The 26,923-nt window shown below is 38.5% G+C and overlaps 1 protein-coding gene across 2 annotated transcripts in view; it reads left to right on the plus strand.

The window, feature by feature from the left end:
- Positions 1-8,577: 8,577 nt before the first annotated feature.
- LOC118808096 (target of Nesh-SH3) overlaps positions 8,578-26,923 on the plus strand; it is a 41,705-nt gene continuing 23,359 nt past the window's right edge. Inside the window, exons 1-9 of one of the 2 annotated variants that reach the window (XM_036570549.1) lie at positions 8,578-8,908; positions 10,741-10,920; positions 11,014-11,082; positions 11,703-11,835; positions 15,814-15,995; positions 16,076-16,155; positions 16,255-16,300; positions 22,843-23,010; positions 23,596-23,655. In XM_036570549.1, coding sequence (XP_036426442.1) covers positions 8,824-8,908; positions 10,741-10,920; positions 11,014-11,082; positions 11,703-11,835; positions 15,814-15,995; positions 16,076-16,155; positions 16,255-16,300; positions 22,843-23,010; positions 23,596-23,655 — 1,003 coding nt within the window. In that variant the 5' untranslated portion in view covers positions 8,578-8,823. The remainder of the gene's footprint in view (positions 8,909-10,740; positions 10,921-11,013; positions 11,083-11,702; positions 11,836-15,813; positions 15,996-16,075; positions 16,156-16,254; positions 16,301-22,842; positions 23,011-23,595; positions 23,656-26,923) is intronic. The other variant, XM_036570631.1, reaches the window with a different exon arrangement.

Raw genomic sequence — 26,923 nt, forward strand, 5'->3', positions numbered from 1 at the left:
AGTCTTCCGGTCCAGCCAAAAGCCTTCACTCTTACATTTCTGGCATACTTAGTGATTTATTGCCCCCTTTGGCATCCCACCCCTGCACATTGCTGACAGCTGCAACTAGTCCTCACTTTCTGTCATTCTTGGATGGATACATTCACACCAAGTGTGACCAAAATCTTCAGTGACAAGCTGTCTGTAACCAAGGCTGGTGGATCTGTACAGGCAAACTAGGCAGTCATCTAGAACAGCTCTTGAGGGCAGCAAAATATACCTAATTATTCTGCCACCTATGGTAAACTTAATCACAGAGTATCATTATTATTACTGTAGACATGGATAACATTGCTCTTTTGGGCAAATGCTCTTATTTTTTGCACAGGCACTTTAACAGAGTGTCTTTACAAAGGACATGACACGTGGAGGGTGGACAAACACACACAGCTAACCCACCCTCCTAGGACACAACTCAATAAAAATAACTGCATCAACAACAACAATTGTCCCTTTTTACTCGGCCACACCCCGTAAGACCCCCCGTGGCAGCGCGGCCTATGGCGGACACCACACAGCCCCAGCCTCAAGGGTCAGCTGTCCCAGGAAACCATGCAGCCCGAACAAAGTCTCAGGGGCATACAGAGACCCATTCTGTCCACTATCCCGGCCAGCGGGTGCCCTCTCCTTGGCAGCAGATGCCCCCAGTCCTCTCTTGGGGCGTCCTCCGCATTGGTGTATGGGGCATGCGACTGTTGCAGTGGTCCTTCCTTTGCCATACCCTGGTCACAGCAATGCACATACAGCCCCACATCCATGTGGCAGACTGGCCAGTGGATCCTCTGCTGCAACCAGTTCAGCGTCTTTCCCACTCTGAAGTGACCTACACCAGCCAATGCATGCACCGAGCATCGATTTCCTCAGGCTACACAGCACCAGCAACTTCCACACACACTTTCCAGACTACTCCCACATGCATCTTGTTGTGCATCCAGAGGCTGTCCCAGCCGGCACATATCGCCGTGGTGGTGGGCCCATGAGTGGTGAGACTGTGAACCAGTGCCAGTGAAGGCAGTGAGCTGTTTCCCCTAGAGAGGGAAGTAAAACCAGTTTCTTAAACCGATGACACACACACAAAAAAAGACACCTTTCATACACTGCAGTCATTTAAATTTCTTTACAAATAAGAAAATACAAAGATGATTCAAGTTAAAATTTAACAAACATTCGAAGATATAAATTAAACATTTTGGAACACTGCAGTACCAAGTAAATCTGTGAAAAAACAGAACATGTCTATATTTGACTTTGTGAGCTATTAAGGTCTTTCTTCCTTAATTAAATAATACTGTTTTCAAATATACTCCTCTGTACGCTTCTACATTTTACTTTGTGCTGCAGAACTTTTTAGTCTGTTAACAGGAGTCCTACAGATGCTACCAGGTGGCCTCAGCTAAAAGCTTGACAGATGTAGCAACAGTAACTAAGAGAGGCAGGACTTGTCAGAATCTTTGCAGAATTTTAAGGGCTTTGATGAGCTAAATAAGGTTTATTAAATTACATTAAAACTAGTTCATTACATTAAACCATTTCATATTTCATATTTTAGTGCTATTCCTGCTATAACACATCTGATCCAACTAACAGTTAATAAGCTCTTAATGAGATAAAGTAGATGTGTTACAGCAGGGAAAACATTAGCGTGTGTAGTACAGAGGTACTGTATACTTTGTAACCATTGGTCTAATCCAAACATTTTTGTTGCCTAAGTCTATGTTTATTATTTGTTTATATTTAGTTTGTTTGTTTTTACACGTGTATCCTGTAAACACAACAAATTGTCTTCCTGAGCCAATCACAGCTGCACTATGAATTTTCATAATCCAATTACAACACTCAACACACACAACGGTGCACCCAGATGGGACAGTGCTTTCAGGTGCATTCCATATGGATCCATTTTCTGACAGGTCAGTCCATCCGAGCAGAGATAATTTGTTTAAGCATCTGGTTCAGTCCAAATTCATCCATAATATTCTTGCTGGAGAGCTTCAAAAACACAAGCGCTCGTGCCAGAATCTGTGGTCCAGTGCATGATTATGGTTTAGTGTAACTTTCTTAATTTTTTTCTTTTTCAGCTTCCTACCTGCTGCAGGTGTAATTAAAGCAATACATTTAGACCTGTCTTTGAAAAAGTCGGATAGTAAATAAAATACGTTGGCTAGTGTCCAGTGATCCCATGACCAGTTGTCCTACTGCCTAGAAGAGGTGAGCAGAGGTCATGCATTCACTTCTCACTCCTCTGTTTAATGCTGGTCTTGCAGTCTTGCAACAGTGCCAAGCTCTGAACATCTGTCTTAGAGACCGGCATGACAAACAAACAGTGAGGGAAGATGGATGGCCAACTGAGAAAAGAAGAGAGAGAAAACATCCATGTTTCCCCAAACAGCCTAAAACATGACTGTTAAAGCAGTGACTAACTCCAAGGACTGGAACCATACCAAGACATGGAAATGTTGGTGCAATAATGTCAAACAAAGCTCAAATCCATCATCAATAAGAATGGAGCCTGGTGACGATCTCTCATACTCGGCAGGGAAGTCCCTTCTGCAATATTGGTTTCATATGTTGAAGTCTTTTGGCCTCATCAACCCACTATTTAGTCTTATCCCAAGAACAAATGAAGATTATTTAAAACTTGTGTTAAACCTGAATCTTCCATAAGGAGGCTTATGAAGCTCATCTTTATGACTCATTTAGTGAAGTTGAAGAGTGTTGGTATGATCTTACTCTCCAGGAGGTTTTTCTTTTGAATTTTTCAAATCATCGTACTACGTGTTTTTTCAGTTGTTGTAGTTGCTGTTTTATTGTTGAGCATCTGCTATGTGTTCATGCTGTAAACACATCTGGGTGTGGAAAACTATGTTGTCTGAGGTTGAATTTGAAAACATTAGCTCTACTGTTTCAGGCTCAAATCCCAGTTGTGCCATGTGCTCCCTTTGGCTCAGGGTTCTCAAGAATGTGATGGACCATATTTTGCTTGGGGAAAAAATGATGGTGTATTTGTTTTTTTCTTATTTATACCACTGCAGTGACCATTAACATGACCATGTGGTAGTCAAGTGATCAGCGTTCATGCATAGGTGCTATAGTACTAGCATGAGGAAATTTGTGACCTCCCCAGCCACATGCAGAAATACTCTGCTGTCCTGCAGCTTCTCTCATGCGTGTGAGTGCAGGACCCTGGATTCCTCATATTTTTCAATTTCCCCTGTTCTAATGGAGAAAAGGAGACACTGCTGATTGTGCTGGAATCCAGATCACTTAAACATGATGTGCTAATCCAGGCTTCAGAGAAAGCAAATCTGAAACACCTACAGGCACCAGTCTTAGAGTACATGCAGCTGGCCTTCAAGTGTTCCTGATGGAATCTTCAAAACGACCAGGACAGTATGACGCAAAGACAATGTGTGTTAAATTGACCTTGACTGATTCTGAAGAGCATCTTTGTCTTTGTGGATTCGTTCAAACGTCTGACACTTGTCTCATGCACACACAGTTAGAAAAGTGGAACTTATTATTAAATGAATGGGATCAAAAAGAGGAAATGCTGGAGCAAATGACAAAAGAAGATGAGGAAAGAGGACAGAAAAAAGCAGAATGAAAAACACAAGGATCAAATGTTAAAGCTGAAGATCACAGAACTTTGATTGTCCAAATTGGTAAAGAAAATCTTGTCACAGTGGATTAAAAACAAAACATCTGTAGATTTAAATCTTCCTACATGCTTACTGAAGTCAGTCTTAATGATTGATCTATTCATCTGAATAGTTTTTAATGTCAATGGGATGACTGGGCCTTTAGTGCTATGACACCTTATCTCTAGTGCCAATGCCACTGATCAATATTAAATGTTTGATTAATACTGAATGTGACATTACATGACAACAGCATGTCGAAAGAGTTAAATGCATTCTTGGCTGAAATAAACACATGCATCCTGTTTGCATCCATGCACTGTTCCTTTCTTCTGACAGATATACCACAGACCTGTGGGACACTGGTGATCTGTCTTTTTCTTTCTTTTATCCCCTCATATTTATTTTTCTTTCATTACTTTTTTTTTTTTAGCAACAATAGCTTTGTTTTTAAACAACAAATAAAATCAAGATGATTTAAAAAAATGAATGAGTTTTATTTATTTATTAATTGAACTAGATCAATGGAAAGGAACAATTGAGAAAATATGGCATGTTCAAAGTACTGTTGGAAAATCGACCACAAATATAAACAAATACATCAAAAGCTATTTGGCAGATGCAATCAGCTGGAAATGGTTTTGTTGCTTTGTAGATTCTCTCAGTCACATGGATGCAATACTGTGGCCTAATGAACAGAATGCACTCTGTACAGTGATGGTCTAAATTCTATGCATAAACAGTCTTGGATGTTCTCATCAATTGTCTCTCTCTCTGTTCATATGTGAGTATCTTTAATAGTTAAACTACTGTGTGACTACGCTTTAAAGTCTGCTGAAGAAAATTAATTAATTAATTAATGCTGTGCTAGTGCATTTTATTGACTCCTTACTCTTTCATTGTAGATTACACAAATGATTAACTGAAGTAACTGAAGTAAATATCTTCATAGTAACACTTTATAAAAAAAACTTTGCCTCCACTGAGATGACATCGCACTATTCGCTGCACCTTACGCCTGGTGTGTGCAGCTGCAGAGCTGAGCCGCAAATTTCTTGAGCTGTCACAGGAGGTAGAAGTGCTGCTGGGCCTTCTTCATAACTGCAGTGCTGTGTCTTTCCCATTTGAGATCTTGCTGAATGGTGGTCCCCAAGAATTTATAAGACTGCTCTGCTGACTGTTGAGCCATGTATGTTCAGTGCATGCAGTGGGGTGGGTTTCTTTCTGGAATCAATGGTCATCTTCACAGTTATTTGTGTGTTTAACTCTTGTTAGCTCCACACCATAAACCAGGCGTGTTACTTCTTTCAAATACATGGACTCATCGTTGTTTGAGATGAGACCGACCAAAGTAAGTGTCAATCTTATTAAGTTTAACAGAGTCACTGTTGTTTCTCAGACTTGTTTATTCGAACATAAAACTCTATAGAGTCCAGTCAGAGGGACAGAGCTTGGGTGAAGCAGTAATCCTCCAGTCAATGAAACTTCTGGCATTAAACACTTCACTGAAAATCACACCCATATGTGATTAAGCAATTTTTTACATTTAATGTATTTCAGACAGTTCTTTCTATGGCTGACTGAAAATTTTCATAATCCTGTCTACATGACATTAAACTGGCCAAAGATGTGACTGATTAGGCAAAATTGGTAACAGGCATACTGAATGGTAAGGAGGAATGCCCGATCGCCAGTTACTAAAAGAACTGCAATGGAACAGTTTCTTTTTTTGCTTTTTTCATACCAGCTTAGGTAGGGCCTCAAATTTCTTTGCCTATGTGTATGTTTTTTGGGCCTGTTCCAATCTTGAAAATGATTTTTTTTGTCATTTTATTTCAATCTATTAGCTGTTATTCAGCTGTTCTGTTTACATTAACTTTATGATGACAACTCTCTTTGACTGACTCAAGTTTGCCGCAATATTTATGTTTCAATTTTGCTGGATAAAAGTTTATTTAAACATTAAAAGACAGGGTATATGTGGACATATACTGTATGGTTTATGATTTTTGTACCAATTTATGTACTTCAGATAAGCCCAAATTGAGACAAATCAATAGATACTCAAAATACAATATGTTTGTCATGCCAAATATATGGTTTGAATCATTGTCTTATTGTAATATCTGTCCTCTTTTCTTCTTCAGTTTCTTCATTGACTAGGGGACAGTAGCCTTCAGGTTTTTTTCAAAATGTTTGTTTTTATTTATTAGAACTGTTTATACCTAAATGTGTATGTCTGTCTGTCTGCCCTGTGATGGACTGGCGACATGTCCAGGGTGTATCCTGCCTTCCGCCCAATGAAAGCTGAGATAGGCTCCAGCACCCCACCACGACCCAGAAGGATGAGCGGTTTAGTTGATGTGTGTGTGTGTGTGTGTGTGTGTGTGTTTATACCTAACAGCTGGCAAAGTGATGTTTCATCGAATAAGTTTTGATTTTCTAAGTGAAAGGAAGTTAATACAATACGTGCATGGAATAAATTTTAATAATACATATTTCAAATTGTAATATACGGTTACCATTTGTTTGCAGAACTATTGTATGGAAAAAAAAAACTACAATAAAATGTGGCATGTACAAAGGTTTGGGCACCCTTTCAGCTGAGCAGAGATTTTTGGCCTTGCCCTTGACGCACAGAGATTTTGATGATATTGTGCATCATAGAGGGTAAAATACCTAAAATTCTTGCAATCACTTGTTGACGAACGTTGTTCTTAAACGTTGTTCTGTTGGATTATTTTCTTATGCATTTTTTTGTGGCAAGCCTCAACCTATCATAAAAGACTAGGTCTTTCTTGGATGCTCCTTGTTTCACCTGTTTAACATGTTTTTAAACCTATCACAGTGTTCCTAGTTTTAAATTGCCCCTGTCCAATCATTATTGGAATGTACTCCAGGCAAAAAACCCAATAAAATGTAAAATATTAAATTAAAAATTATTAAAAAAATCTTTGTACTGTTGGGTGAAGCAGTAAAACTATAAATCACTGCTTTCAGTTTTAATTTGCATTTCACATACAGGCCCTGACCTTTTTGTAACTGAAATTTGTATACAGCTTTGTGTAAACCTTGGTGGTTACATTTTTACATTTTCTTTTAAAAGAGTGAACACAAAATACTAAGAAGGATAATACAAAACACCATCATAGATGCAGAAATACTAAATTAGTGCTTTTCTCTAGAGAGTATTAGCATCTAATCAGTAAATTGCATGCAGTAGTGTTAAGTCACGCAATTCTGATGTACAGTAAATTCTACAAAAAAGTTGACAACACTTTGATTTATTACATTGTCACATGAAGTAACTGCTTCATGACTGTACTTATGTCACGGGTACTTCAAACATATTTTTAATTAAGCCCTACTAAAAAAAATCTCATGCCAGCTGTTTTGTAGGTGTAGTTTTCTTACCATTGTGAAAAAGTTAATATTACAGAAATTTCTATATGTTTCCTACAAGAATCTTGAATCTTAAATTCGGACATATCACTGGCATTACACAAATACTGTAGATTAGAGATTAGTGCTACATGAATGCTATGTCATCTGGAAATATTGTAGATTATTATGGAGGTACTATATATATATATACACATTATCAACTGAATTATATTAAGGAATAAAGTTAATTTTGTTCATTTAATTTTCTTAACCATGAATTCTCCAAGTAACTAATCAATGACCTAAAAATCGATTAAACATTAAATAAATCAGTTAATCAATAAATTGCCTGTGAGGTAAATGATAACCAGTGGCCTGATGAGTTTAATGGTAATTTCACCAAAAAATTTGTTAATGGGTGAACCAACAGGTCAATCAGTGAGTTCACTAATGAGTTAACTGATAAGTTGACTGATGAGCCAATTAGCTAATGATGAGCTTATCAGTGAGTTCACATATTAAGTTATCTGAGTAGTAGTTACCAATTATTTAACTAAAGCTAATCATATTCATCATAAAGTTAATGGGCTATCACAGATGAGTGAGCTGCTGAGTTAATCTATGACTTAACCAATGAGCTAATCAAAGTGTTAAATAATAATTTTTGAACTAAGAGGAAACTGATGAGCTAATTGTGTTAACCAGTCAGTTAATTATTGAACTAATAATCTAATCATTAATTTGTTATGGGCTAATTCATTGATTTATTAATAAGTAAATTATTTTATCAATTATGTGTTAATTAGTGGCCTAAACAATGTGCTATTAACATGTTGATAATGAGTTTGGAAGTGAGAATGATGAGTTAGTGTTACCATAATTACTTAAGTTAATCCAATACTCACTCATACCAAGCTCATACTGTACCAAGCAGACTTAGTACAAAAGGTGAAAATATTCTGCTAAAATGTTCAACAAAAATAAAGCTTTTATCACAGCTGTTCAAAAACTGTATACATTCAACTTCTTTCAGCAGGATAGAAAGTAGAAGGAACCAGGGTCACATTTTTGTTTTTCTAAAATCATAAAATATATGTTTATTTAACTGTCCTATAGGCACTACACATTAATGCCAGTGCAAAACCTTCAGGTTGCCTTAGCCCTTTTGGTTATATTGAATGCTAAAAGCCAAACTTGTTTTCTGTGTGAGTGGATCAGGGATCTCACTCCTCTAGTCTCTGGAAAGTTTAATGAACCATGATTTCATATTTAAGACAATGTTCTTCACAAAAATAAAGTTCAAGGCTGGAACAGTGGTTCAGAAAGCTGCTTAAGGGAAGAAAACAGAGAGAGAGAGACAAAGAGAGAGAGACAGAGAGAGAGAGAGACAGAGATACAGAGAGACAGAGAGACAGAGAGAGAATTCTGGGTCTATGAGTATTAGTGAAACCGAGAGAAAGTCAGGTCAAATTTTCACAACGTGTGACATCAACAGATCCCTCCCCCTAGTGATTGCACTATAGATGGTCTGGTCACAACCAAAACCTCTCAAAACTCCAGCACAATACACAGTCACAGTCTTTCCAGGACAAACATGCTCACTTCTTAATGCACACATTCTGCAAAGGAGAAAGACTATCAGAATTGTGTTGAAAGGAAAAGAGGCAAGAATCGGAGCCAAACAGACATTTACTGGATAAAAACAGAAGTGGACTTCAGCTGAAAACTTTAGTGACCCAACAAGTTGAGTGAAGTAGCCAATATGAGAGACTTTCTCCACATTTTCATCATCATCATCATCAGTGAGGTCCTACTTCTCAACTTTACCTGCGCATCCACACTCAGAGGTACAGCATTGTCTGTTATTTACTACTGATTGCAACTTTGCTTGACTTTAAAAATGTTTAAAATGTTTTGTCATTTAATGATGTTCTTGTGACCACAGGTAATGAGCAAAAACATACATTTACACACACATGTCAACATAGAAATTCAAATGATGGTTGTAAAAATGTGACTGTATTTAATAATGAGGTTCACATCATAATTGTGGCATATAATTAATGGAATTAGATTTTACTGCCTCAGATGTTGGCAATACAGTTTTACTCTGCTGATTCATTTACTTTAGTTGGCACAATAACCTACTGTTGTGCGCAACCTTATGTGGCAGATAGATGCTTGCTTTAAATAAACTAATTACGAACATGTAATGATATTGTCTTGCGTATCAGTACAAAATGGAACTGATTATTGTTGGATGTCACTTCAGTGTTCCCCACCCATCCACACTGGCTTGTGGTGCTGGAAAAAAGCTATTAATGAGAGAAAGCCTGTTTGTGTGTTTTTTAAGAATAGGTCATTGAAATGTAGCTGTTTCGTCAAACTGGTGTTGAAGAGTTAGGGCTCCCATGTTATCAGCTTTAGCCAGAGGAGACTGGACTAAATCTGAGCTCCTAAAAGATAAATGGCCTGATGTTATGTACATTGATGTTGTGTGGTCACTTGATTTTCCTGACTATGTTCACAAAAAGCTCTCTCTCTTTTTTGTGCAACAGACCAGTTATTAAGTGGGAATACTGTGCAAACTCTGCATTCACCTCCTTTGTTTCCTGTCTTTGTCAACAATACTGACCCTAGCTCAACATTCGCATTTCCAGATACAGATTAGCTTAGTCGTAATTATAATTAAGCCTAATTAGAAGTATGGAATGACTAGTCAAGGACATGCAGTTAAAAAATTAAATATCAAGTAAATTTAAATTCAGATTTGTAGCTTTCCAAATTAATGCAAGCTTTATTAAGATCCTGTATGGGAACATTATCTTTTGCTGGAAATAAATCCCCTGGCACATGATGAAATCCTGAGTTGATTCCTGTGTTTTACTACATACACCCACTCGCACACAGCCAGAGTTTTTCTGTTCTGTTTAGCTTAAGTTCATCATGTTTATGTTTTATTACTAGTGCATCTCTCCAGTGCACCAGCTGATTGGCTAAGCCAGCTCAAACTAATCCCTAAGGGAGCTGCCTAGAGTTTGGCTGAGCTAGCACTGATGTAATGAAAAGTCTGTTTGTTTGTATTGGAGCTCTGAGGTCTCTGCCAGGAGTTTCCTTTTCTCTAACACACAGTAACCCCTTATTCTGCAGTAACATACACTGTTTCGTCAAGCTAATGAAGGTCAACCACATGTCTTGCAACAAGTATAATTTGTTTTTGCCTTTTTAGTATCTTTATTGGTGTGCGTTTGAAAGTTATTTCTTGTAAAAATGTGTGACCCCAAACCTATCCCATCAAAGCCTGTTTTGGTGCTATTGGCCATGTAGCTGTTGGATAAAGAAAAATCTGGCATTAAACTAGATGTTATTCCACAGCGGTGTTTGAAATTTCAATAGACTGTAATGCACTGGAATGTGTTTGCTCATAGATCCCATTAAACTGAAGAAGAAAATCTCTCCCAGGGACAATTATCTCACTGTTTTTGTTCTCTGAGGTAAATAAAGTAATAAAATAAAATGTAAATATAATCAAAATTAATTAACCCTCTGTCTTTAGTGGCTATTTAAAGCATAGCTTTCTTAGTTTAAAACCTAACTTGTGTGTTGTTTTCTAACTGAATACTTCTTAATTCCTGCAATGTATTTAACCTGGTTGATTTTTCTCTGTTTCTATCCATAGCGCGGAGGGAAAACATGAAGGTACGGATCAGCGCTACAGATGACACCATTATTCTGAAGTTCATGCGACCACACGTGGACACTAAGCTGGAAGGCTATATCCTGGGCTATGGTAGTAGCATGTTCTCCAAACAGTTCATCCAGCTACCCAAGAATGGAGAACCTTATGAAACCGAGACTGGTAAAACACATCTCTATCTTTGTCTAGCTTTCTCTGTCTCTCACTCTTTCTCTCCATCTTATCTCTCTTATCTCGTATCGTTCTCTGTTTCAGATGCTGAACCAAAATATCTCATTGCAGTGAAGCAGGTAAAGGCAAATGAGGTCAAGAAACACTGCACAGGTAAACAACAACATTATGCATATAAACAAAGCAAATAAACACAACCTATTCTTACTACACAGTTTTTGACACCAAAAGTCTTACCAAGTTCATGTGACAAAAGACTAAAAATAGCTGTAGAAGCCATATTGGCATCATTTTTTCTGTACTTTTGTCAATTTTTACATCTAAAAGTAAGAATGAGACATATAACATAATATTGCTATAGTCATATATATTGCTATATATATAGAGAGAGATTTAGCAAACATAATATTTCATGTTTACAGACTCCCTATAATGGGTCCAGTTTACAGGCTCCCTATAATAGGTCCAGGTATCTGGACCTATTATAGGGAGTCTGTAAACATGAAATACATAATGATACATGTTGTTCAGTCCTAGAACTTCTGACAATGCCTAATCAGAAAAGTGTATTGTACGACAATTTATCATGAAAAAATTAACATATTTGCCATATTCCCCACAATTTGATAATGGCATGTCATTTAGTGGCAAAACTAAAATAACGTTTGGACATCAAACATGTCTTCACTGATCAAGTATATTTTGGGCAAAAATTATTGCAATATTCTTTCTATATGTACATATACTGATAAACAGCAATTTATGATCTACAGAGAAAGTTACTCTGGAAAAGCCTCTGCATTTGGTGATTGGATCCGTGACCCCAACCTCAGTTTTGCTGTCCTGGGGCACACTCTTGAAAACCCCATATACTGACACTAACCTGGATGACTGCATCGAGGAGGGGTATGTGTGTGCATTTGAATGTGTGTGCCCTGCTGTGTTTCTAGATGTCTGGTCACACTTCTGACAGGAGACACAGAGCAGTACAGGTGACAAAGGGCCAAAATCACACACTCATACACATACACACACATACACTGCCTGGCCAAAAAAAAGGTCACACATAAATATTTCGTTGGACTGCCTTTAGCTTTGATTATGGCATGCATTCGCTGTGGCATCGTTTCCACAAGCTTCTGCAATGTCACAACATGTATTTCTGTCTAGAGTTGCATTAATTTTTCCCCAAGATCTTGTATTGGTGATGGGAGATTTGGACCACTGCGCACAGTCTTCTCCAGCACATCCCAAAGATTCTCAATGGGGTTCAGGTCTGGACTCTATGGTGGCCAATCCATGTGTGAAAATGATGTCTCATGGTCCCTGAACCACTCTTTCACAATTTGAGCCTGATGAATCCTGGCATTGTCATCTTGGAATATGCCCGTGCCATCAGGGAAGAAAAAATCCATTGATGGAATAACCTGGTCGTTCAGTATATTCAGGTAGTCAGCTGACCTCATTCTTTGGGCACATAATGTTGCTGAACCAAGACCTGACCAACTGCAGCAACCCCAGATCATAGCACTGCCCCCACAGGCTTATACGGTAGGCACTAGGCATGATGGGTGCATCACTTCAGCCGCCTCTCTTCTTACCCTGATGCGCCCATCAGTCTGGAACAGGGTAAATCTGGACTCATCAGACCACATGACCTTCTTCCATTGCTCCAGAGTCCAATTTTTATGCTCCCTAGCAAACTGAAGCTGTTTTTGCTGGTTAGCCTCACTGATAAGTGGTTTTCTTGAGGCTACACGGCTGTCCCAATCCCTTGAGTTCCCTTCACATTGTGCATGTGGAAATGCTCTTACTTTCACTATTAAACATATCCCTGAGTTCTACTGTTGTTTTTCTGCGATTTGATTTCACCAAACGTTTGAGTGATCACCGATCACAATCATTCAAGATTTTTTTCTGACCACATTCCTTCCTCGAAGATGATGTTTCCACACTGTCCTTCCACTTTTCAATAATGCGTTGGACAGTTTTTAACCCGATTTTAGTAGTTTCAGCAATCTCCTTAGATGTTTTCTCTGCTTGATGCGTGCCAATAATTTGACCCTTCTGAAACAGATTAACATATTTTCCACAACCACAGGATGTGTCTTTCGACATGGTTGTTTAACAAATGAGAAGCTACTCACTGCATCAGTTAGGGTTAAATAACTTGTTGCCAGCTGAAACATAATCACCCATGCAGTAATTATCCAATGGGAGGCTCTTACCTATTTGCTTAGTTAAATCCAGGTGGTGACCTTTTTTTTGGCCAAGCAGTGTATATATACACACACACACACACACACACACACACACACACACACGCACACACACACACACACACACACACATACATTAATGGTTCTTTATAGAACAACAAGAGGTTCTTCATGATAGAGAAGGACCATTCAACCATGCAAAGAACAAATTAAGCATTTGAGTTGTCCTGGTACTGTATCCAAAAAAGTTGGGACAGTTGGAACAGTAACTGAGGTGTAAATAAAAACAGAATGTTTACTACTGTGTTAAATCACCTTTTTGTGGCACTGCCATAGGATGTCAACTTTGCCAGACGTCTGAAATTGCCAGATCTGCCCTGGTCAATTGTAAATGCTGAAAAGGGGCCATGCTGAAGAGCATTATGCATATCTTCCTCACTATAGAGTTACAAACTGCCTCTAGAAGCAACATAAGCACGAGATCAGTGTGTGTGGAGCTTCATGAAATGGGAAACGTGGTCTCAGGAGTGATGAATCACGCATCACTATTTGGCAGTCTGATGGAAGAATTTGGGTTTGGCAGATGCAAGGAGAAAGCCACCTACTGGAATGCATAGTAAAGTTTGGCGGAGGAGGAATAATGGTCTGGAGCTGTTTTTCAGAGTTTGGGCTCAACCCTTTTGTTCCAGCAAAGTGTAATGTTAACAAAAGTGGAAACAAGTCACTAAGTTGCAGTTAACAAGGAGTCTCAAGTCTTCACACTCAAGCCCAGAGTCAAGTCTCAAGTCAAGATAGTCGAGTCTCGATTCATGTCCTGAGTCAGTACAGACGAGTCTGAAGTCGAGTCCCAAGTTAATAGTCCTAATCAAGTCAGTATGCATTCGTTTAAGTGCTGAGCGAGGGTGCATTGATGCTGTGGACGCTTTGCTTGTTACCAACATATAGAGGCGAACTTAAGCTCTAGTGCTTTTCTTGTCTTCCGAAATAAAATAAACCAAGCATAAGCACAGTGACAGGCATTTGCTGTTTATTCAATTTACGTCAGGAAACGAATTCATTCACATGAAAAATAATCAACTGTGTAGAGAGTTCCATCTGCAGTCTCTCCATGTTTCTTCCACTTTGAGCCTTGAGTCTTTCAGAGTTGTGACGCTCAAGTCAGAGTCTGAGTCACTGGTGTTGAAGTCAAAGTCGAGCCCCAAATCTTTCTCGATTTTCTCAAGTCGAGTCTAAAGTCATCAAATTTGTGACCCGAGTCCAACTCAAGTCCAAGTCATATGACTCGAGTCCACTCTGAATGTTAATACTACAGCATGCAAAGACATTTCAGATAATTATATTCATCCAACTTTGTGGCAACAATTACCCCCTTCCTGTTCCAGCATGACTGTGCCCCTCTACACAAAGCCATAAAGACATTTTGACAAGTTTGGTGGCCTGCATAGAACCCTGACCTCAACCCCACTGAACACATTGTGAGCCAGGCCTTCTCATTCAACACCAGTTCCTGACCTCACAAATGCTCTTTTGACTGAAGAGGCATAAATTAACACAGACACACTCTGTTAAAGCCATACAGGCAGGGGTGCAACTCCATGTCCATGGTTTTGAAATGCGATGTTCAGCAAGCTCATATAGATGTGATTGTCCAGTGTCCACTTACACTATATTGCCAAAAGTATTCACTCACCCATCCAAATCATTGAATTCAGGTGTTCTAATCACTTTCATGGCCACAGGTGTATGAAACCTAGGCATGCAGACTGCATCTACAAACATTTGTGAAAGAATGGGTCACTCTCAGGAGCTCAGTGAATTCCAGCGTGGTACCATGATAGGACGCCACCTATGCAATAAGTCCAGTAGTGAAATTTCCTCGCTACTAAATATTCCACAGTCAACTGTCAGTGGTATTATACAAAGTGGAAGCGATTGGGAACGAAAGCAACTCAGCCATGAAGTGGTAGGCCACATAAAATGACAGAGCAGGGTCAGCGGATGCTGAGGCGCATAGTGCACAGAGGTCGCCAACTTTCTGCAGAGTCAATCGCTACAGACCTCCAAACTTCATGTGGCCTTCAGATTAGCTCAAGAACAGTGCGTAGAGAGCTTCATGGAATGGGTTTCCATGGCCGAGCAGCTGCATCCAAGCCTTACATCACCAAACACAATGCAAAACGTTGAATGCAGTGGTGTAAAGCGCCATGTTTTTGGACATTTCACAAAGTTCTGAGTCTTAATTTGCCCTCTTGACTTTTTTGGAATGTGTTGAAGACGTCAATTTCAAACTGAGTATATATTTACAAAAACAATTAAGTTCATAAGATAAAACATAAAATACTGTGTTTTTGTACTGCTTTAGATTTTAAACAGAGCTCACTTCTTACTGTTCTTATTTGCATTTCACATACTGTCCCAACTTTTTTTGGAACTGACATTTGTATAACCGTTGCTAAGGAGCTCTTAAAGAACCCCCTTTTTAAGGGTGTAATCAGTGGAATTGGAAATCATAATGATTTTTTGTTCTGTTCCATGAGGCTCTAGAAGAGTATCTCCATAACTCTAAGTGTCTGAGGTTATTACTACATTAGCACTGTGGCAGACTGACTTTAAAAGAGAAAGCTTTTCATTAGTAAGACTTCACCTTGTCTCTCTGACTCTCCAGGCAGTTCACTGTGCGCTACAGAGAGAACGAGCCCAGCAAGCAATGGAACTATCAAACGTGTCCAACCACCAGTACTGTCATTGACAATCTTAAACCAGATACACCTTATGAGTTTGGTGTCCGAGCAGACATTGACACCATCACTGGAGCCTGGAGCCCTCCAGTAACGCACAACACAGCTGGTATGTCATGCAACAGCATAAAGATAAAACAATATCTAAAATATTTGTGCTGTTGGAACAAATGTTCTCCCGTTTTACAGATGTAGACATACATAAACTTTTGGAAGAAAAACCAGCTGAGAACCGGCTGAGGCCTCAGGTATGTCTACAGTTGCAAAAAGTGAGCAATTTCCCACCTTTCTCCACTTCCTTATTCCTTCCTTTGTTGTCCTTCAGTGTTTTTTTGTTTTTTAATTTGTACACATTTCTCTCTGCACAGGAGCCCATTATTAAAGCTTCCCAAGCTTTCCTGCCTCAAGTTCCTGGTAAGGCATTTTCCCCATTACTTGAATTTGTAACAGAAAAATGTAATTATCAAATATCCAATTCGCTCTGGTACCCTCCACTGTCCAGTCCTGCACAATATTACCAAGAGCAGACGGGCTCCCCTCATAACACACACAGGACCTCCTCCCATACCAAAGACAATTCTAGATAATGAATTTTCAGTTTTTCATTAAATACCTCTGAACTCCTGACATCATCTTTGTATTTCACATGGGTCAAATAAAAGAAATGTAATCCTCTGTATATTTTACTTATTTACTCCGTTTGCCACTCCTCTGTTCTTTACATTAAAGTGCAGGTTTTTTTTTTTTACAACAGCAATATATTCTATAGTAATTTACCAAAAGACAATAGTGTTGTTTAGCAGTCTCAAGGAGTGCATTCTGCCAAGAAAATGCCAAACTGTTCATAGTAGCTTGCAGCAACAAATTCTGTTATATTCATTAAACACTCTTTTTTTGTAATATAATAGCTGATGAACATACAGTACTGTACAACAACACATTAACAACCAAGCCTCAGTTGGTCAACTTGGTATTTTTTTTTTTTAAGCAGAAATCAATTTTGTAGCAGTTTCATTATTTTCTCAGCAAGCAACTAGCAATGACCTTAAAAACATCACAAATTCAGAATGCATTAAATCTTAAGCTTTTGGCAGAATATTTATTATTGCGTATTTATTAACGCTAGCATTCTTTAGGTTCATTCTATAGCAAACTAGTAATTATATGCAGCTAAATGGCTAAGATTAGCTAGTAGAAGTTCTTACAGTGGACTAAACGAGAGAATTTCTCTTTAGAAAGGTTGCTTGTTAAATTTCATATTGCATACCACTTGTCAAGGTCATCTTGTGCAAAATGCTAGGGATACTCTAAAAGTTTTCATTTCCTTCCATTTTGCAAACTGCCATTTTGCTCTAATAGCAGCAGATTTCTTGAACAACCAGAATGCATTTCCTAAGCATTTTGAGAATACCTGATAGCTAACTGTTCTTGATAAGTTATGGTGTATGATACTGTATGCTTTGATGGGGCCTGTCAAATTGAGCACACTTTATACATTCACCAAGCACTTTATTAGGAACACCTGTACACCTATTCATTCATGCAATGATTTAATCAGCCAATCATGTGACTGCAGTGCAGTATACAAAATCATGCACATATGAGCCAGCCACTCAAGCAACAGATTTGCGGACAGAAACGCCTTATTGATGAGAGAGGACAACGCAGAGTGGCCAGACTGGTTTGAGCTGATATGAAGGCTATGATAACTCAGATAACCACTCTGGACTGATGAATATCTATTTCTACTGAGGCACACAAATGGTTGGGTCAAAATTTGATACCAACAGCATGAATCCATGGACCCAACCTGCCTTGTGTCAACAGTCCAGGCTGGTGAAGGTGATATAATGGTCTGGGGAATGTTTTTTTGGCACGCTTTGGGGCCCCTTTTCCTTGTTTGAGTATTGTTGCTGACCATGTGCATCCCTTCATGGCCATACGTCACCCATCTTTTAATGGCTACTTTTATCTTGAGAATGCACCATTTTGAGAGCTAAGGGAGACCCTACACAGTATTAGTATAATGTTTCTAATAAAGTGCTTGGGGAGTATATAATATTAAGAGCAATGACGCACACATTTCCATGGATGTGACAGAAAGACAATAGTATTAAAAATTAACGCTTTTTTCAGACATTATTTATTTTTTTTAATTTAGAATGTACTGACACCTGATTAAATACCTTTGACTCTTGAATGCACTTTTAAAATAAGAGCTCCTCTATTAATGCTCTTTTCTTATTCCTATTAGTGGTTTTGCACTATTCATATCTGCTGGCTTGTTACATTTAATATTAGTGTGTTCGCTCTATTCATATCTCTAGATCTTCTTGATTTATATAATTGTGTTTGCTTATAGGCCTGTGCAGGTAACAGAACCCTTTTATTCAGGTAACTGTGATGTAAATAACTGTGGGAACCTTTAACTTGACCCTGAAAATGTAATTAATTTAGTAGAAAGAACAAAATTGTCAGTGTCACATAAATTTTACTGAGGCCATGGTGTTTGTTGCCACTTAGCTTAGCCTGATACCTTTTGTCCAAGGCCACGTTGCCTGAAGTTTCACCTAAGGTCAAACTGTAGATCTGAGACAGGACAGAATTTTTCCTGACACTCAAACCCCTTCTGTCTGATGTCTAAAAACGGACACTGTAGTCTTTGGCTTTGGTGGCTTTTTGGACAGAAATAGCATACAGAAATGCCTGCTGAAACAGAACAAAATGCTCAATAGCAGCTTTTCTAGAACAATCTCATCTTTGCTTCTAACCATGACTGCCATTACATATAAAATATGACAAAAAATATAATACATAATAAAGTAAATAAGTTTATCCTAAAACATTCATTTTAAGTAAAATAAGCTGGTTCTGCTCTCATGCAGCACTAACAATTTACGGTTAGCGATCTGACCTGGTGAACCAGTGCTAGTGTAGACCAAAAAACATTCAGCAGTGCTGCATTCTCACTTGGTTGGGTTTGACAGGCACAGATTTTAAAGCTAACAACTACAAGGTGAAACAGATAAGGATAGCTTTCTTTTAGCATTGGTTATAGTTCAGCTTATAAGTAAACCTCAGAACCATGTTTATTTTACAGCATATGGACAAAGGCTATGTGGCTGTATGTAGTTATGAAAGTTGCCCTTGATTTTACAATTATTTTATTTAAGAACTGTCTTGTTATTGATCATGTTAAATTGACATGACCTTAGATTTTCATTTACCTGTTCATTTTTTCTCTACTGTCTGATAAGCAGTATGAGTGAGAACATGTGACATGAGACTGAGATTACACCCAAAGTGTGAGTCTCATGGCCAATACGTAAGAGCTGGCAGTCTTGAATAAATTAACTTTATTTTAAGTGGCAATAAATAAGATTTTAACCATCACTGGGTGCTGTTTCAGAGTAACTCCATCCACCATTACCTGGCACAGGCCTATTTGCTTAATTCATATCTGGCTTTTTCCTCTATATCAGGTTTTTACTTTAATTCTTACTCTGGTATGGGGATTACTACAGCTCATGAGAGTTAAATATATATCAAATGACTTAAGCTAAACAAAGAAATGGATAGCGGGCATGATAGCTAGCAAATTAAGTCTCCTAGAATAGCTGTCTATCACCAAGTCTACCATTAACTAGACATTTAACCTAAATTACACTGTTAAGTCAGCTCACTTTGCAAAACTGTCATCAGGTTGTTAGATTATATATTGGAATGCTTTTAACTTTTTCAAAACATTTTTGTTATCAAAATTGTCAAATTTTAATATTGTCTATCAAGAAGTGCCATCCACACACACACACACATACACACACAAACACACACACACACTCAAAAGGACTGTCATGTCTCTTCTCTAAACAGGAACAGGAAGCGATGATATAACATCTCCCCCTTCTGAAGATCCACTGTCCTTGACCCAGACCTTTTTTCATACACCCATGAGACAACCCTCTTCAAAGACAGCCAACACATTTCAGTCCCAACAATCTACTACATCACCTCTTTCCAGTACTTCTCAACAACACCACCACACAACCCAATTCACAACAAGCACAACAGAAACTAAACCATCCACTGAAATCCAGTCAAGCACAACACTCAGCACTAAAATACAGCTGAGCACTACAAAAATCCATCTGAGCCAGAGCAAAACCCTAACAAGCACAACTGAAACCCAACCAAGTACTACAAATATCAAACTGAGCACAACTGAAACCCAAACCAGCACAACCAAAAGCCAGCCCAGCATACCTGAAATTGTTTCTAGCAAAATCAACACTCAACCCAATACAAACCACCTAAGAACGACTGAGTTCCATAGCACAGGTCAACTCCAACCCACTACCAGCCAGCCTCAAACTACCACAACCCAATCTCAGCCTAGCATTATGCAAAGTACAGTTCAATTGCATGTCAAAACAGCCCAATCTAAGCCCCAAACAACCCTCCAAAAGCCCAGTTCAACAAACTTCAGAACACCACAACAAGCGCCCAGCAAAGGCCAACATAAACACAGCACAACCCCCCAATCCCAGCCTAACACAACCAAATCCCAGCCCATTATAACTCAACCCCAACCTAGAACAACTCAACCCAGCACAATCCAATCCCAGCCCATCATAACTCAACCCCAACCTAGAACAACTCAACCTAGCACTGTCCAATTTCATGTCAGAACATACCAATCTAAGCCTGAAACAATCCCCCAAAAGCCCAGTCCAACAAAACCCAGAACAACCACACAAAAACCCAGCAAAAGCCAACATAAACACAGCACAATCCCCCGATCCCAACCCAACACAACCAAATCTCAATCCATCATAACCCCACCCCAACCCAGAATAGTCCAACCCCAAAACAGAACAACTCAACCCCAATCCAAGACAACTCAAGCCCAGAACGGTAATACCCAAACCCAGAAAAGCACAGCCAAACAACCCAGCACAGCTCAATTCCAATTTATGACAACCCAGCCCAAGCCCTTTACAACACCCAGAACAACCCAAATACCAAAAACAAGCCAATCCAGAAAAATGCAACAAAAATCCAGCACAGCGCAACCCCAAGCCAGAACAATCCAACAACAAATCCCCACCCAACCAAACCCCATAACCGAGCAAGCCACTCTGATACTTACTCAACCTTGGACGACCAAAAAACAACCCAACAAAATTCAACAACCTACTACATCTCAAGAAAATATCTACATGACCAAGCAACAACCTACCTTAATCAAACCAAAATCTACACATGAATCTGATACTTACTACAAAGTCAGCACAACAACAGAACATCAACGGACGTTAAGCACTAACCTTTTTTTAACAAGTACACCACTGACCCTGCCAAAGCCCAAAGCAGGCACACAAAAAAGCATTATATTACAGCATACGACTTCTCAACATCCACCTTATGATAACAACGATACACCCAGTACAATTAACATAGTAACAAGACCATGGAAACAGCCCCAAAGATCCACTACATTTCAACATCAACCTGTACCAGATCAAGATCATCAACCAACAAGCTCTACAATACAATATTACAACACTACACAATTGCAATATGACAAAACTGAAAGCACCCGCAAGAGTAAGCCTCAAGTCACTAATAGTCCACATAGTGCCGCCAAACATGTGCCTGATGTGTCTATTCAGCCTTTCAACTCAAAGCTGGTACCAACAGCAAAATCTAATGTCAACCAAAACTCACCTTGGGCAGAAAAGCAGGCAGAGGCAGTCAACAAGACGCTCCAACTCAGCAAAGCGGGTAAATTTTTCTACTGCTTACTAATCAATTCTGTTCATTTAATAATAGCACAAACAATTTGAAAAGAATACAGATGTAGAGTATTGCCAACTAGTCAGCAATGATAGATTAGTTCTGATGTTATTGTGCTTCGAATAGAGTAAAAAAAAACTTAAAAGTAAGAAAGTGAATGTTTCAATACAACTAAATCACCCACATGTCTGGCCAGGAATTCCACCCAAAGCCTTACTGTTGAATTCTGGCCAAAATATTCTTCTGGGCACTATCTAAGTTGGGCTATTATAGAGCTATAATTATAGACCTAGTCACAAGAACATCACAGCTAGGACGTTTTTCACTTTGCTATATAAGCCAGGCATCATATGAGACAGCTTCTCTATGTTACACAGCTCCAAGAGAAACACAGGATGGACAGCCCTCTCCAACGCCTGCTCTTGTCAAAGAGGTGACCATTAAGAAACAGGGTAATGATGTCAATTTGTCTTGAGGCTCCAATGTCAATGGTCCTAACTCTCATCTCTCCGTGTAACTGAATGACTTCACATCATGTAATAACACTGCAGTCACCTGAAACCAGACTGCTGCCAAACATCACCTCCACACAGTGTTTGAACTGATCTTCCATAAAAAATCTTGACTACAATGTCTTCAACACTTTGTGCTGTAACTACTGTACTACATCTCCTCCACATTCCTTAAACCTCATCACAAAACAACCAAACTCTGCACCATGCTGTTACACCTTGCTCATTCCTCATTAAAAGGAATGCTTGAATCAAAAATGCTAATGCTGTTCAATATAATATGGGAACCAGTTAGCACTCTCTCATAATGCTAACTTGTCCCTACAGTATTATTCATTATAAGCAATATTATCATTTTTTGGTGAAGTATTCCTACAAGCACCACCTCTCCAGAATGTTCTTTCATCTAACCTGTTCACATCGCTGTCCTCATCCTGTCCTGTATATCACTTTCTGTCTTTCTCAGTGTTTAATTCTCCAAAGTGTCTTTCTCCAAAGGACTCTCAAGTACCTTCACACACCCCCACATACAGAGTAAAAGCAGCTTTCCTCCTCTTCAGCAGAACCTTGATCATTCTCATCCAATCACTTGGACTGCTGCCACATCCAGTCATAGTGAAATTGCTACTCATGTTTATGTCTATCTAGGCCGAGGCATCTTGCGCAACTTGTCATCTTCTGCTTCAGTGACGTGCCATTCTGCACATACAGTGATACGGAATGGGACTACCAGAGGGTGTGTCCCTGCAGTCACTAAACCTCGCAGAATGAGAGTCCCCCCTATCAATAGAAACAACTCCCTGAAAAGAGCAAAGGGTAACAACATCTCACAAATTCCTGAAATTGAGTGATGTATCTAACGTTATGTCCTGCTGTGCTTTCAGCTGTATTTATGTGTGTGTGGGAGTCTGTGTGGGTCACGTTTTTCCACATGTGCTCAATGATGCAGATATCTGAGGGGCCTTTTTGGGGCTGTCAGAGAAAGATCGAAACCAAATTGATTTATAGAATTCTTTCTGGAGGGAGACATGCACATACATATAGCCAGAAGTCTGTTTCCCATTGAACATCTCTGGCTCTCTGGTAATTTTTCAGAACATCTGATTAACTCCCAGGAGAGCCATGACAGAGACAAGACAGCTGAAACTGTGAAATGGAAATTCAATATGAGTCAATTTGTTGTTTCTGATCTTCTACCCCAGATTGCTCATTAGTTCCCCTCATGCAATTTTTCTTCTCTGTCACACAATCAACTGCATCATGTTGAGTATAAACAGTTCAGTTCATACTATATCATTTTACCATGCTGTTCCTGATTTTGTCCTTATTTGTCATATTTCTGGAATGTGTTTTCATTTGTACTGAGTGCCAGTAACAACCTTTCTTTTATTTTCTTTTCAGTGCACAGTGGTGAGGAACATAAAGGACTGTCGATGCCTAAACGTTCAAAGCAAATTCTTGGTAATTTACAAGTCACTAATGCTTCTTACTAATTCTCATTAATGCAAACTCTCTCTCTCTCTCCACACACAGCTCTATATGGTCATGAAAAACATGTTTTTGTGGTTAATAAGTTCAATGACACAAAAATTCTGAGAAAAATCTAACAGTAAATTGAAATGAAAATTTGTCTGAGAAAAGAAAAATCCTTTAACAAAACCATGTCACAATTAGTGGCACTCCTAGAAATTATATATTTGATATAATTATATTTGAATTTTTTTAGTACACCTGAATGTTCGGAAACTAAGAGGTCATCCATGACCATGTTTCGCTAGAGTATAAAAAGGTGATGAGATCAAACTGCCTTAGTCATTCAGTGACATGGGGAAGAGGTTAAAATAACCAGAACTGTAGTGAACCTGCCAGGAAGGAACGCAAGTATTAGGGGGTCAGGAAGACCCCATGTACAGTGCTGAGGATGATTAGTGAGGTTTTATTTTATTGTTCCGTTTTAAAACATTAGGTTATGAAAAGGTTCAAATATGTACTTTTCACCTGGAAAAACATATTTAAGGTTCACAATTGGACTCTAAAATCACTGCTGTACGTTTGAGGTAACATTTACATTGTTTGTGCCTTGATGAAGGAAAAATGTACCTGCACAGAACCTTTATTTCCAATTTCTTCATAAAGTACAAAATGCCAATGGGTGTCAATATTTGTTGAAAAATAATAGAAATTCTTAAAAATATTTGTTGACAAGGTTTGTTGTTTTCTTGTGTGACCAAGAGAGTGCAAAGCAATGCTCTGAGATAAGTTTGCACCACAGATTCTTTATTTATATATTTTCTCTTTTTTTTTTTAAATAAAATGAGATAAGTACATGTACAGACAAGTACATGCCTCTCAAAATAAAGATACACCAATATACCTTTCAAAAAGACAAAATTGATTATTCAAACCAAAGGACATAAGATATAATCTTTCTTCAATCTTAAAATTTCCACAACACAATATGTCCTGCTTTAAACATCAAAAGTGGAGTATAACCTTATTGTATAACCTTATAAAAGAGTAGAATCAAGTTTATTCCTTTATCAAAACAAAAAAAAAAAAAAACAAAAAACCACACACAACACTAACCAGCATTAAATAAGGGGAAGGCTCAAATCTTGGTGGCTGCCTGCGGGGGAAGATTAAGAGCTCCTCATAAATTAAGTGTCACGCCAAACACACACAATCAAATCACACAAAATGAAACAAAGAAAAATCACACAACTCAAAAAAAAAAAACCCAGTGCAGTGATGAGCTGTCTAAGCTACAGCCACCCGCTGCAAGCCACTGACCACTTGGCCTAGCCCAAACTGGAAGAAAAAAAAATTTAACTAGATAAAAGTTATACAGTTCACATACAACCTCAAAATGAAAACACTTATGTTTTAAGGTTCTATCTTAAACACAAAAAATCCCTTATCTTTGCAGCTTCAGGAGACCAATAAAAATTACAAAAGGCACCAATAAAACTAAAGAAGATTCAAAACTACAAACCAACCTCTTGTAGGATAAGATTAGGGCCTACCCAATAAAGAGGAAAGGAGTAACACTTCACTACTCAGTGACTGCAACAGATAACAAAACTTCAGTTAGATCCAACCATCCATTGAACTAAAATCACAGCCAAGATTTTTTCCTACTTTAGGCTGTCCACAGCACCAACAAAAATGAGAGATCCAACAACTCTCTTAGCAGGCCACAACAAACAGCACTAAAGGCCAACAAAGAAATGCCGTTCAAGGACTCAGACACCTGCAACCAATTAATAGGGGGAGAATTACTGGAAATAGGAAGACTACCACAATAAAAGCCTCCAAAGGAATATTGCACCTATCATAATAAAAGGCATCCAAATACTTCATCCTGCCACACTTGGACTAAATGTACTACACTGTCAGTAAAAACACTATATAATAATAAAAACACAAATAAACACAAGCACAGCAAAAAGTAAGTTGCTAGTTAGAGGTACAAATTTTGGTTCCCAAACTCTCCCTGATGCCCCAAACTATCACTATGGATTTGTTTAATTCCATCACCAGCACATCTGATTGAATGTAATAACGTATTGATTACTCAAACCAGACATTGGATGGTAACGACAAATAAAACTGGCCTGCCACAAGGAGAGGTTTGGAAATGGTGAGAAAAACATATTAACATATGTTAAATCACTGATTATGTTAATGTTATACCATTACTGTTTTACTGAGCAATTAAACTGAGCAATTAATCTATTTCAATTTACTCTAATGTTACATTTTACTGGCAAAAACACACTTACTGCCAACATAAATAGTTTAGCAGTATGTGAACTTCCACATAAATCTGACCTAAAATATGATAACATCTTCATTTAGGTTTTTTCATTTATTTATTGAACAAATTGATTGAACATTAAATGTCTTGGTTAGCAAAAGTATGTGAACCTTTCAGTAACTGTTGTGAACCCCTTGAGCATTTCAACGAAATGGTTCCGGTAACTGTTGGTCAGCCCTGCACATTGACTTGGAGGAATCTTGGCCCATTCCTCCTTACAGAACTGCGTTATGTTGGTGGACTTTCTGCATAATGCCATGCCATGTCTTAGGTCCTGCCACACCATTTCCATTAGATTAAGGTCTGGACTTTGATTCAGCCATAATGCAACATTTCTTCTGCTTCAACCATTCCTTGTAGACTAACTTGTGTTTTTAGGGTCATTGTCTTTCTGCAGGACCAACCTTCTGTTCAGGGTGAGTTCATGGATGGATGCTCTGACATTCTCCTGTAGAATTTCTTAATGCAATCGTAGTCTCATAGCTGCAAAACAGCCCCAAACCATGATACTGACAACACCGTGCTTCTCAGTTGAAATTATTAAGCTAGAATACAACATTGCTCATTTAAGCCATAAAAATCTATTTGTGCCTTACTTGTGACATAGCATTATTTCAGTAGTCATCTGGCTTATCCTGGTGATCTTTGGGGAACTTTAAACAGGCAGCAAGGTTCTTCCTGGAGAGGAATGACTTTCTCCATGCTATCATTCCACACATACTATTCTTGTTCAGTGTTTGTTGGACTCATGAACACTGACATTAGCCAGTGTAAGAGAGGCAGATCCTTAGATGTTACCTTGGGGTTCTTTGTGATCTCCCATGATATTATACACCTTACACTTGGAGTCACTGGATTACTACTTTTGTGAAGGGTAACAATGGGGTTGAGTATCTTCTATTTGTACACTAT

Source organism: Colossoma macropomum, unplaced genomic scaffold (assembly GCF_904425465.1).
Source record: "Colossoma macropomum unplaced genomic scaffold, Colossoma_macropomum, whole genome shotgun sequence".
NCBI classification, from domain to species: domain Eukaryota; kingdom Metazoa; phylum Chordata; class Actinopteri; order Characiformes; family Serrasalmidae; genus Colossoma; species Colossoma macropomum.